The sequence below is a fragment of the Mizuhopecten yessoensis genome, unplaced genomic scaffold (assembly GCF_002113885.1).
Source record: "Mizuhopecten yessoensis strain PY_sf001 unplaced genomic scaffold, ASM211388v2 scaffold757, whole genome shotgun sequence".
In the NCBI taxonomy this organism is placed as follows: Eukaryota; Metazoa; Mollusca; class Bivalvia; order Pectinida; family Pectinidae; genus Mizuhopecten; species Mizuhopecten yessoensis.
Genome location: NW_018403706.1, coordinates 519229 through 533968, shown reverse-complemented (window position 1 = coordinate 533968; position 14740 = coordinate 519229). Strand labels below are relative to the sequence as shown.

General features: G+C 35.5%; 1 protein-coding gene across 9 annotated transcripts in view; it reads right to left on the bottom strand.

Annotated features, from left to right (window-relative positions):
* Window positions 1-3380: 3380 nt before the first annotated feature.
* LOC110452544 (pollen-specific leucine-rich repeat extensin-like protein 1) overlaps window positions 3381-14740 on the bottom strand; it is a 72490-nt gene continuing 61130 nt past the window's right edge. For 8 of the 9 annotated variants that reach the window (XM_021501206.1, XM_021501154.1, XM_021501179.1 and 5 more), the window contains 3 exons: window positions 12939-13022; window positions 10301-10459; window positions 3381-8981 (listed from right to left, as the gene is read on the bottom strand). In XM_021501206.1, coding sequence (XP_021356881.1) covers window positions 8871-8981; window positions 10301-10459; window positions 12939-13022 — 354 coding nt within the window. In that variant the 3' untranslated portion in view covers window positions 3381-8870. The remainder of the gene's footprint in view (window positions 8982-10300; window positions 10460-12938; window positions 13023-14740) is intronic. The other variant, XR_002463203.1, reaches the window with a different exon arrangement.

Below are 14740 nucleotides of genomic sequence, written 5' to 3'. Positions count from 1 at the left end.
CACAGGGTTTCCGTGATAGATGTCGACTGCTGACAGACAAACTTACAACACAGGGTTTCCGTAATAGATGTCGACTGCTGACGGACAAGCTTACAACACAGGGTTTCCGTGATAGATGTCGACTGCTGCCGGACAAACTTACAACACAGGGTTTCCGTGATAGATGTCGACTGCTGCCGGACAAACTTACAACACAGGGTTTCCGTGATAGATGCCGACTGCTGACGGACAAACTTACAACACAGGGTTTCCGCGATAGATGTCGACTGCTGACGGACAAACTTACAACACAGGGTTTCCGTGATAGATGTCGACTGCTGACGGACAAACTTTCAATACAGGGTTTCCGTGATAAATGTCGACTGCTGACGTACAAACTTACAACACAGGGTTTCCGTGATAGATGTGGACTGCTGAAGGACACACTTACAACACAGGACTACCGTTATAGATGTCGACTGCTGACGGACACACTTACAACACAGGGTTTCCGAAATTGCATGATGACGAAGCCTATGCACTAGTTTTATAGTCGCCATCACCATCTCATCGGAAAAATATGCATTTTTTGTGTAATAGGAATTTCGATGATTTATCTTGATCATTAGTGCGCCTTATTATTACTACCTCAGGTCCCGTTTTGAAGACATTCCATTACTTTGGATTTTGTTGATGAAGCAGAAGATATTTGCTTAGCCTTCCGGAACGCCTGGTCTAAGTTTCCATAATCCATATTTTATTACTTTTATCGATTTTGGAGTTCGAATAAGTTTTCGGTAAATATAAGGGTATTTGTTTGAAACCTTTATAGACCTAACAAATTCCCTGTTCATTAATGTCCATCAATTAAATCGTTTTTGGTAGTGCTATGTTTTCATTTGGTTACAGAAATATCATACTTTCTATATTAAAGCAGTAAACTGACATTATGCACTTATTATCTCCTTGTGAATTATATCGGTCTATTAACAGACATCAATATGAGCCGATTACATGTGTCACCTTCTCCGTTTCCACTGAAAGTGACTGGGTTGTAAACACGTGTATTGTAGAACGGCTAGATTTGTTCTCGTGATATTTCAGAAAGTAGATAAAAAGAGATTTTTTTTAAGAGACTGATCAACTGCTATAGTGGTTGCTAAACCAATAAATCTGGATTGTAGCGGAGGATTTTTTATGAATCAAGTATATCTGGCAAAACAGATCATTAGGACCATTAGTTTATTATGGGAGAAAATGTACCATAAATTAATAGCACATATTTTGTAAGGATCCATATAAATACCACGTTATCTGTGTAATATAATAATCAATATTGCTAATTTAGCATTTCAACAAACACTTCAGCGATCACGTTGCAGCCAAATAAACATATTAATACTGAAATGGACAGTTTAAGGTACCTTATTCTACATCCTATAATTTATATTTACTCCACTCAAACGACTTTTTAATGAAAGGCAAATTCTCTGCAAGAGCTTTGGGTCATTATATGACTGTAGATCAGTTAATGATCAGCGCTGTCACCTGACCGGACTACTAAAACATTCTGTCAAAACCAGCAGTATCTAATACAATGATAAACTAGGACTTTAGTGCAGCTTCCTCTGATAACGAATCCATCCAACAGCCTCTCAGTATACGTCTCAGGTATAATAAGAATAATGTCTTATCCAGTGGAAAAATGACAAATCCCTATTTGATTCTGGAATAAACACTTGCAGTTATCAATTCGTGAAGTAGACATAATCAAAATGCCGTTCCCATCGGAAATTGAAAGCGTCACTGTAACACATGCTGTGACTATATTCTTCTATACAGTAATTGCGATTTTAATTGTTTTGGACGCTTGAACGCCTTCATCTTCATTTTTCAAAAACTCCAATTTCGAATAAATATCCTTCTGTAAAATGCATCGAAAGATGTGATTTATATGGAACAGAGTGTAGTTCTGTGGAAATGACGACTATATCATTATACTGACAATGATAAGATATGTTTTTACTTGACAACTCTTTGCCTTTAGAACGAATTAAACAGAGAATACTAGGGTCACATTCGTTTATCGCGATCCAAAAGGTTGAACCGGCTGTCCCCCAGATTTTCGTTTATGAAATAAGGTCGAAAATAGTAATATGATGCTACTTTTGGGCGAGCCTTGCAAGGCCTGCATTAACTTTTGGAGATCCGTTTCATGGCAAATTTGATTCAAATATGACCAACTGGTCAGGAGGAGTAGTATTTTAACAACATTATCGCCCCGAATCCCTCATTTGTTCTTGTCCCTCAGCCCCAATAAGAGCTATAACTGTATGCTCAAATCATACAATCATTGCAATGTCCAAATGACCAAGGAAATCCACGTCATATGTATATGGTTATAGAGACCCTGAAATTAACCATTTAGTCCCTGGTTGTGAACCTGGTAGTAGGTACCCAGAGGTATGGACCAAGTCCTAATGGTGGGGCCAGACCGCAAAGCTTCCACTGGTAACATGACTGTGATTGTATTCTTCTCTTTATGCCAAACAAGCAGTCATACTATAATATCGTGGGGATCTCAACAGTTTCCAAGTTATGACCAAGGGACTAAGTTCTCTTGGGCAGGGCCAGCCCCCCCCNNCCCCCCCAAGACTAGTCCTGATAGCATGGACATATTTGTCTCCTCATACCTATCGTGGTCAAACCCACCAGTCCCAGAGGTCACACTTGACTTATACAAAATCTAGTCACCTTGCATAAGTGATATTTCAAGATTGATTTAGTTACCTTCAAGCAGATTTAAGGCTTTGCACCAAGGGGGCTACAGCTTTAAACAGAAATTCCCAAGGACCCAGAATGTTCCATACCAAAATTGGCTTAAATCCCATTACTACCACTGAAGTAGTGGGATTTACCCAGGTTTACCCTTTAAGGCTCTGCCCTCTACTCCTAGGCCATGTATTATGTCCTCCAGTTATACCACATACAGTTCCCTGGGCTAAAGGTACTCCAGACTTTTATTTTCCATATTATAATTACCTCTCTTACAGAAGACATACCTTCAGTGGACTTTAGGGAAATTAAGGAAAAGGTTAGAGGATGAATGACAAAAGTTGCACTTTGACTCAAGTTAAGAATGAGCTTACAGAATGGAGAAAACATCCCGCAGGACTGGCTAAACACTGATCAGTATTGCTCTAGGACGGCAAGGATTATAACGGTGATGTTATATAGGTGAACTTAATGGAAGGTCAAACTGTGTTTAATCACACCATGTGGTTAGGTAAGCCTGGTAATAAGCCTGATGATGATGCTAATAATCGACACAAGGACAGTAAATGTCCTGGCCAGTCTGTATCACTACAGTGACTATGTACAAATTAATAGCCAACAGTGTCATAAATGAATTGATTTTATTTGTCAACTTGTACAAAACCCCTTCCCTATCACACCTACAGTTACAAACAGCTGATCAATCACTGACCACAACTGGTTACCATCACTTGACTGACCACAACTGATTGAATCAGTCACACGACCCTCATCTGATGATCATAAGTCACATGACAACAGCTGATCATAATCAGTCAAATGACCATATCTAATCATAGTCAGTCACACGACCTCATCTGATGATCATAAGTCACATGACAACAGCTGATCATAATCAGTCAAATGACCATATCTAATCATAGTCAGTCACATGACCCGATCTGATGATCATTAGTCACATGACAAAGTGCAGCTGATCATAATCGGTTACATGATCACATCTAATCACAATCAGCCATTTTGAGTACACAAAAGTCATTTCTCAAAATCGACAAATAAATAAAAGTTGCCATTATGATAAAAGCTCTTGATATTATGTCATGAACAGGTAGGCAATATATGAGGTACAGGTAAAAGTGACAGGATACCTGTAATCTAGCATACATGTACTCAATTATACAGCCTGTATTTCATAAATTCCTGGTCTGACCTTTCAAACATTATGGGTAAATAAAAGATGTCAGTATATCAAGGCAGCTAAGGGACATAGCATATAATAATTAACACTGTTATAGACAGTAGAGAAGGCACACACTGGTGTCTGTCAGTATTAACGAACAACAAACTTTACCTCCAAATATTCTATGTGGTGGCCCCTGACATATTGTAAATCTGAGGAAAAAAACCCCAAAGATACAATTTCAACATTTTAGTAAGGTACATAAGCTACTTTACTTTGACACATATCATGATTACAAAAGAGTTCCATTCTAAGACACTTGTGTTAGGGATGGTACATAAATCCTTGATAAACTGTGTAAGATAGCATACACCCTTAACTAACTCAATGGCACCAACGGTAAAAAACAAAGACTTAATTATGCTGAAGCGTGCTTCAGTGATACACATTGGTAAATAGACGACATGACAGAGGCGCTAAAATTACAGTAAAATATAACATCAACATATAGATTATGTAGGCCACGTAAAATTTTAACATCAATGTCCAAAAACGATTAATGAAAACTGGAATAGATATTAGTAATAAAAAGTTACAAATGAGATATGAAATATGAACCAATACATATTTTATATTTTGCATTTATGTTTATAAATGTAAATTTATGCATATAAATGAAATTTTATGAATATTTAAGGAATGTTTTTGCATGAATAAGCATAAAATAATATGACACATCTGAGATATATATTTCTTCAATTAGGTATTAACAGTAAAGTATTGAGAGTATAGGACTGGGAAGTATAAACAGCTGAAGTATTGAGTACACGACTGGGAAGTATAAACAGCTGATGTATTGAGAGTACACGACTGAGAAGTATAAACAGCTGATGTATTGAGAGTATAAGACTGAGAAGTATAAACAGCTGATGTATTTAGAGTATAGGACTGAGAAGTATAAACAGCTGTTGTATCGAGAATACACGACCATGAAGTATAAATACTACCATAGTAATGTTCACCTGTGTTAAGCCCAAGGTAATCTCATCATTAAAATCTTCGGTTTTTATGATGTTGAAGATCTAAATACCCGATATAGGAGCATATTTATATCTGATGATATGAATAATATATATAACTGAAATTTCTGAATGTGCCTCGAACTCATACAACTCTATTTGAAACACCGGGCTCCTCTAGCTTATAACAATAGAATGTATCACACCTTTAAAATAACCAGTATACACCCTACTAAGGCAAACAATACAAGTCCCATCTCACATACCCTAAACACCTTTGTGAAGTTTCACAGATATCTTTTGAGAATACAACAAGTACCAGAACGTACTTGCCCACCTTCAAAATATTTCACAGGATTGAAATCATGTGGCAAAACCTAACAAGAGGCCCAATAGTCCTGTATCACTCACCTGTTACTCATCTCACATCTATGACCTTCAAGGAGTTACAATACACTGCATGTTATAAATCTTTATAAATCTTTGTTAAAAGGTTTTTTATTTTACTAATGATACCTTCAGAATGGTCAAGGTCATTTATGTATATCATTAAGCCAAAGGACAAAAATCCTAACCTTAGAAATCTTGGCATGTTTGACCCCTGTTGACCTTGTCAAGGACATGTATACGAACAATATTGATAGCCCTGCATCCCAGCATACTACTGGCCAAATATCATGACCCTAGGCCTCTAGAAGAAGTTGTTTTAAATAAAAAGTTGATGCAAGACCTATGGCAGATGCTGTACCACAGATTAAACTCACTTATCCTTTTAGGCCAAGTGTGGTAAAAACATTTTTAACAAAATAATGCTAATAAGGTCTAATGTTTAAGCTGTTCTATACAATGAATGACATTTGAGCAAAAAATAAGGTACATATAGGAAATACAATTACTGCTTATAACAAAGTCAAAATTGAAGGCGAAAAATTATGTTTCCCTCCAAAGTAGAGACATCTGTAATATTGAACAATGAAAATATCCTTATTTTTACAAGTGTGATTGTAAATGTTTATGGAAAATATTTGTATACCTTTATGAAGATTGTACCAGGTATTGTCCATACATTATATTGGCTACGGTATATATAAATGTAAAAGATGAAATTTATGATAATATATTTCAACACTCAAAAATCTCTTTAAACCTTTCCAGATAAAAATATAATCTCTATTTCAACAAAAATGTCCATCCAACAGGCACAATAAAAGGAATACTATATACCAGATAAACCATGTTAAACTGTGTCATCTTCACTCCCACATAAAACATGTAGTTAGATGTTGAAATGCGCTAGCAGCAAGCTAGTCTATAGAAGTCTAAATGACCTCCAGGATATCTCAAAGAATATCATGAAAAACTGGGCTCATATTCCAAAAGGTATTTTTATACTCATAACCCTGATTATGAGCTCAGCCATTTTTCTTGTTATTCATGAGACTACTACAAACGTGAACATTTAGCATGAAAATTGTGGTAAATACAAGATATCTACACCTACAGACTATAAAATTACGTACCATTTTACAAAAAGTACTTCTCACTTATATGAGGAATTGAGTTTAAGCATAGAAACCCAGTTTGAGCATGGGGAGTTTTTATGTACACACAAGGTCTTTGTAGCCATTTCACCACTATATGGCAAATGGTTTAACGAGTAAATAGGACATTGAAACCATTGATAGTTACAGTTCCAGTGTAATACTGACTGATAATTACAGTACCAGTGTAATACTGACTGATAAGTATAGTTACCAGTGTAATACTGACTGATAATTACAGTTACCAGTGTAATACTGACTGTATCAAATAAATCTTAATATGCAATTCATTCAATCATCATTATTACATACTTGCATGTGATTTTCCTGTGAAAATATGAAAATTTTGTAGTGTTCAACTGTGGGTCCATCATTGTATCTTTGTATTTTATCTAAACTATTTTCAATAATGTTGTTAAACTGTTAATTCAATGAAATACTAATATAATAAACAAAGTAGAAATACATCTGTAGTTTGTTTGTTTGTTTGTAATATTGTAGATTGACATTATACAGATTTATCATATAAATTACATTTTAAAGTAATAATGTTAAAATATTGTAGTGTTACACAAAGTTATCTGTTAACATTATACACTGTTACGTGACAAGGTTAACATGTATCCTGTAACATTGTGAGTACTGTAAACTGATTGTTTTGTAAATTCGCACAAAAATGCAATGTAAAATTTAAGTTCATTTTGTAATTGGGTAAAATATTTTGTAACAATTTGTAGCGTCCCACTGTAGTGTGATAAGTACTTTGTAGAAATAATTTTGTAATATTTTGTAACAATTTGTAGCGTCCCACTGTAGTGTGATAAGTACTTTGTAGATATCATTTTGTAAGTAAACACATTCTGGCTTAACAACATATAACTTCATATTTTATCAAGGTAGTGTAACTCTGTACAAATTAAATGAAAGACTATTTGATATGTTTGTAGAGTGCTGATGTAACTCTACATAAAGCTGATTACTTTGTGCTGGCCCTCAAAGTTACAACTTCTCCATCAGTACTCTACCTGTCTACTCAACTTACCTACAACGTGAACACACACAGTAGGGTTAAAACAGCAATGTAAAATGACAAAAAATATAACAATGGTTTGATCAATGTGTCTTCGATGGATGTAGGATTTTCTGAGAGAAGCACACCTTCTTGAGTCTTCACAGCCGGCTATAAAACTGGCCAGATATTTATTACAAATATTTAGAAACCCATTCTGATCAGGACCTCCAACCTTTACACAGAGTTTTCATTCCATACACTCTGTCAGTGAGCTTAAGGAAAGACAACTCTGGGTGGAGATTGCAGGACCTCAGGGAAGAGCATTCAGGGGAGACTACTCAAGGGACACAACTCATGATCTTCATTAATCTGAGTTTCAATACATTATAGTACAGAAAAAAAATTCTTTCCTGGGCATAAACATAGTTATTTATACTCAGATAAACATAACCCTACTTTTGCCTACTTATTTGCATAGATACATCATATTTAACATTTGGCTGTAGAGTAAAGAATAAGTAGAATGGAATGCTTAAGTGTTCCAAATGGCATGTGTATATAATATATATATATAAAATAAATGCTGAATATAAACGCCTCGGCATGATATGATATTATGCTAAATACAGTTATCACTACTACAACATGACAATGTGTCTGACCATGACAGCAATATTTACACAAACTAACAATCTTTACTACCAATACTGACTGACCATTAGTCCGGTGACTGAGATCAGTAGACTGACCGTAAGTCCGGTGACTGAGAATCAGAGTGCTGGTAAGTAAAGGCAGATTCTAAGCTTGACCTTTACTTGTACTTATACAAGTGATTGGTGAAACAGTGAAGGATAGCTGGTATTATAAATATCTGTGCATATTTTTAAGTGTATTTTTTTTTTAACTATTGCAGATAAAACTTTTATGATATTTCAAGGCAATCTGCATTTACTTTATCTCATTTCAACAGATTCTATTAAGCAGTAGAAAAATTCAGAGTTTTGCTGTAATCAAATGATAATTAAAATGATGATAAATTGAAAGGTTGCAATGAAATCAAATACACACTGAAGTGTTTCACTGACATCATTATCAATTAGCAAAATACAGTGATGCCATCACTTAGGTTTGATAATACATGTAAGTGCATCAAAAATATTGCATACATACATGTAATTAAAATGTCATCCTTTCTCATTCTGGCTTTGTGTCCTCTTTCAAGGTCAGACCTGAAGGTCAAATGAGCCTTTATTGACAAGTGAGTTACAAAATTAATGCTCTTTGTGTATATATATCAATAATTATTTAAATTTAAATAATTATTTTTATAGACTTTTAGAAATCTCAGGACAGCAATGTTATTGTCAGGAAGGGGACCCTGTCAACAGAGTGCTGTACTGCTTTCCTGATTTGTGCACTAGGATGACCTCATTACTCTGGTGATGGCTAATGAGTTCTGGCACTGTTTCAAATGTCTGAAAACAAAATAAGAAATTCTTTTAATGACTGACATGTAGGGTAAATATTTTCTGTTAGTAGTATCGTGTGTGACACAAGGATGTTCAAGGGGAAATAACTCTAACCAATGTCCTATTTGTTTTTAAGGATCCCCATAACATTGCAAACATTGTAAATGTGCATTGGAAACTGTATTTTCTGACATCATTTTAGCTTTGATAAACCTTTTCTTAAAAGGAACCATACCTTTTAGGATTTTAATAACAAAGATGACATGAACACAACGTAATCAACAACTGTAGTGTTCTGTGTGTTCAGCAAGGTCACACAGGAACTGTAACTCTGAACTTCACGCCGTCATACCGTCGCTTTAGCTGACTGAGATACCTGGTCTATGGAAGTGTCTTGGCCCAATATGCTACAGTTTAATCCAACACAAAATTAAGGCAAGATTACTGTAGATACTATAAAGTACAGAGCAGTCAGTGACACGCACCCTTGAAACACAAATGTAGTTTCCAACACCATCAGTTGACCTCAGCCCTATCAACTCAGACCAACACACATGGGTTTCACCACTGTCAGACACCTTCGCCCTCACACCCGTCAAGGCCTGCTTATCATACCTTTTTGTATCTAGATTAAAATCTGTTATGCTCCAAACAGTCTGACACAGTTTTCTGATGATATCTAGGTCACACCCACACAGTCTGACTATCATTTCCCGCTCCTCGGACAGAGATATCCCATGTCATACTCCATGCTAGATTTTTCTATCTCGTTCGATCTGTCTGGTTCCTTTACGTGAAATTTAGCGGAATTTTTACACTGTGATGTATTCTTCTGTGAGTGAACTGCTTGAAATTATATATATTCTGTTTTGTTGTTATACTGTTTTGATGTTGTTAGATATCTGCATGATGTTGTAGATAAAATATAATCTACACTATGTTATATGTTGTCTTTCCTTGTAAGACATTTTTACATTTTGCTTCGAGAAAGCATTCAAATGTAGCTTTAGTAGTGTAGAGGCCATTTTTATTTGACGCCCCAGACAGGATACTTGTAGTCTTTAGCAAAATTAAATAGTTTATTTTTAACTAAAAGGTGCGAGAAAATAAATCTATTACCTGTAAACACCATGATTGGGTTACCTCAGTCGAGGGCTAAGTTTCTGTAACATCCCAACCTCGGCTTACGAGGCTTGATTGGGATTATGTTATCAATCTTAGCCCTCGACTGAGATAACCTGACCTCACTCACTTACAGGTAATAGATTTTATTGATCTATATATCAAACTATCAGACTAATATTTGCTTTTAACTCACAACATACCACTTCATCTGCTTTTTCCTCTCCCAGGGCGTAACGTTTGTCAGACCGGAAGCGCACTTTGAGGTTGTAGTTGTAACCGGAGTAGTACACCATAAGTGTGTATGGCTGTGTCTCCGCCTTCTTTTTGTTGCTGCACTTCCTCATCAGGAAACAACCATCCTGAATAATAGTTGAGACTTCTTTACAATGAAACTTTAAAGAAGCTTATCAATAAAATGACAGCTGATGTATTATAAGGAACAGGCTGTGTGACATCTTCTTACAGTCAACATCAGATACACACTGTTAACAGTCAACATCAGATACACACTGTTCACAGTCAACATCAGCTACACACTGTTCACAGTCAACATCAGATACACACTGTTAACAGTCAACATCAGATACACACTGTTAACAGTCAACATCAGATACACACTGTTAACAGTCAACATCAGATACACACTGTTAACAGTCAACATCAGATACACACTGTTAACAGTCAACATCAGATACACACTGTTAACAGTCAACATCAGATACACACTGTTAACAGTCAACATCAGATACACACTGTTAACAGTCAACATCAGATACACACTGTTAACAGTCAACATCAGATACACACTGTTAACAGTCAACATCAGATACACACTGTTAACAGTCAACATCAGATACACACTGTTAACAGTCAACATCAGATACACACTGTTAACAGTCAACATCAGATACACACTGTTAACAGTCAACATCAGATACACACTGTTAACAGTCAACATCAGATACACACTGTTAACAGTCAACATCAGATACACACTGTTAACAGTCAACATCAGATACACACTGTTAACAGTCAACATCAGATACACACTGTTAACAGTCAACATCAGATACACACTGTTAACAGTCAACATCAGATACACACTGTTAACAGTCAACATCAGATACACACTGTTAACAGTCAACATCAGATACACACTGTTAACAGTCAACATCAGATACACACTGTTAACAGTCAACATCAGATACACACTGTTAACAGTCAACATCAGATACACACTGTTAACAGTCAACATCAGATACACACTGTTAACAGTCAACATCAGATACACACTGTTAACAGTCAACATCAGATACACACTGTTAACAGTCAACATCAGATACACACTGTTAACAGTCAACATCAGATACACACTGTTAACAGTCAACATCAGATACACACTGTTAACAGTCAACATCAGATACACACTGTTAACAGTCAACATCAGATACACACTGTTAACAGTCAACATCAGATACACACTGTTAACAGTCAACATCAGATACACACTGTTAACAGTCAACATCAGATACACACTGTTAACAGTCAACATCAGATACACACTGTTAACAGTCAACATCAGATACACACTGTTAACAGTCAACATCAGATACACACTGTTAACAGTCAACATCAGATACACACTGTTAACAGTCAACATCAGATACACACTGTTAACAGTCAACATCAGATACACACTGTTAACAGTCAACATCAGATACACACTGTTAACAGTCAACATCAGATACACACTGTTAACAGTCAACATCAGATACACACTGTTAACAGTCAACATCAGATACACACTGTTAACAGTCAACATCAGATACACACTGTTAACAGTCAACATCAGATACACACTGTTAACAGTCAACATCAGATACACACTGTTAACAGTCAACATCAGATACACACTGTTAACAGTCAACATCAGATACACACTGTTAACAGTCAACATCAGATACACACTGTTAACAGTCAACATCAGATACACACTGTTAACAGTCAACATCAGATACACACTGTTAACAGTCAACATCAGATACACACTGTTAACAGTCAACATCAGATACACACTGTTAACAGTCAACATCAGATACACACTGTTAACAGTCAACATCAGATACACACTGTTAACAGTCAACATCAGATACACACTGTTAACAGTCAACATCAGATACACACTGTTAACAGTCAACATCAGATACACACTGTTAACAGTCAACATCAGATACACACTGTTAACAGTCAACATCAGATACACACTGTTAACAGTCAACATCAGATACACACTGTTAACAGTCAACATCAGATACACACTGTTAACAGTCAACATCAGATACACACTGTTAACAGTCAACATCAGATACACACTGTTAACAGTCAACATCAGATACACACTGTTAACAGTCAACATCAGATACACACTGTTAACAGTCAACATCAGATACACACTGTTAACAGTCAACATCAGATACACACTGTTAACAGTCAACATCAGATACACACTGTTAACAGTCAACATCAGATACACACTGTTAACAGTCAACATCAGATACACACTGTTAACAGTCAACATCAGATACACACTGTTAACAGTCAACATCAGATACACACTGTTCACAGTCAACATCAGATACACACTTTTAACAGTCAACATCAGATACACACTGTTAACAGTCAACATCAGACACACACTGTTAACAGTCAACATCAGATACACACTGTTAACATCTATATATAGAGAATAAATAACGTTAGAATTAAATGTTACATAATGTTATTAAAAGTTTTGTTATTTTGTCATCACAGATATCTTTCATTGCAAGTCAAACTTACCTTGCCGATTTTTTTTAGTTTTTTGTTGCCCTCCTCTCTCTCTAACTCGCCGTGGTACCAGGAAAAGGCTCCCAAAGGATCAGCCTGCAAAATCATCATCATTTAAATGTTTTTTGATTCAATGTTTTACACCGTTATTCTGGAATAGCACGTTCCTGAAGATAAGTGACATCATTTTTTTATGAAATATTTGAACTCCTGGGGAACATGAAATAGGTGTTACCTAGAAACATGAAATAGGTGTTACCTAGAAACATGAAATAGGTGTTACCTAGAATTACCTAGAAACATGAAATAGGTGTTACCTGGAATTACCTAAAAACATGAAATAGGTTTTACCTAGAAACATGAAATAGGTGTTACCTATAATTACCTTGAAACATGAAATAGGTGCTACCTAGAATTACCTAGAAACATGAAATAGGTGTTACCTAGAAACATGAAATAGGTGCTACCTAAAATTACCTAGAAACATGAAATAGGTGTTACCTAGAATAACCTAGAAACATGAAATAGGTGTTACCTATAATTACCTAGAAACATGAAATAGGCGCTACCTAAAATTACCTAGAAACATGAAATAAGTTTTACCTAGAATAACCTAGAAACATGACATAGGTTTTACCTAGAAACATGAAATAGGTGTTACCTATAATTACCTAGAAACATAAAATAGGTGTTACCTAGAATAACCTAGACACATGAAAAAGGTGTTACCTAGAATTACATAGAAACATGAAATAGGTGTTACCTAGAATTACATAGAAACATGAAATAGGTGTTACCTAGAAACATGAAATAGGTGTTACCTAGAAACATGAGATAGGTGTTACCTTGAATTACCTAGAAACATGAAATAGGTGTTACCTAGAAACATGAAATAGGTGTTACCTAGAATTCCCTAGAAACATGAAATAGGTGTTACATAGAAACATGAAATAGGTGTTACATAGAAACATGAAATAGGTGTTACCTAGCAACATTAAATAGGTGTTACCTAGAATTACCTAAAAACATGAAATAGGTGTTACCTAGCAACATGAAATAGGTGTTACCTAGCAACATGAAATAGGTGTTACCTTGAAACATGAAATAGGTGTTACCTAGCAACATGAAATAGGTGTTACCTAGCAACATTAAATAGGTGTTACCTAGAATTACCTAGGCACATGAAATAGGAATTACCTAGAAACATGAAATAAGTGTTACCTAGAAACATGAAATAGGTGTTACCTAGAATTACCTAGGCACATGAAATAGGTATTACCTAGAAACATGAAATAGGTTTTACCTAGAAACATGAAATAGGTGTTACCTAGAATCATGAAACATTTACTTTTAGCTGCGTTGATCAGAAATCTACAGATGCTGTTAGACATTGTCCACACATTTGCAAAGCTATGGAGACTTAACTATAATTGTTCAAAATCTTCATTAATGCAATTTACAAATCGGAAACGACCGCAAAGTGAATTAAAGGCTTCGTGTTCTTTTGGAAATACACCGATTACATGGACAACATCAAAAGTGTACGCTGGAATAACATTATGTTATAACCTTAAACCCGATATGCACATCGCTTGTTCTTGTGGAAAAAAGGACAAAGAACCGTTAACAGCCTTATCAGTGTTGGCATACACCAGAACGGAATGAATCCATTAACAAGTGTACGCATTATCAAATCAATGAACATGAACGTGTTACCTAGAAACATGAAATAGGTGTTACCTAGAATTACCTAAAAACATGAAATAGGTGTTACCTAGAATTACCTAAAAACATGAAATAGGTGTTACCTAGAA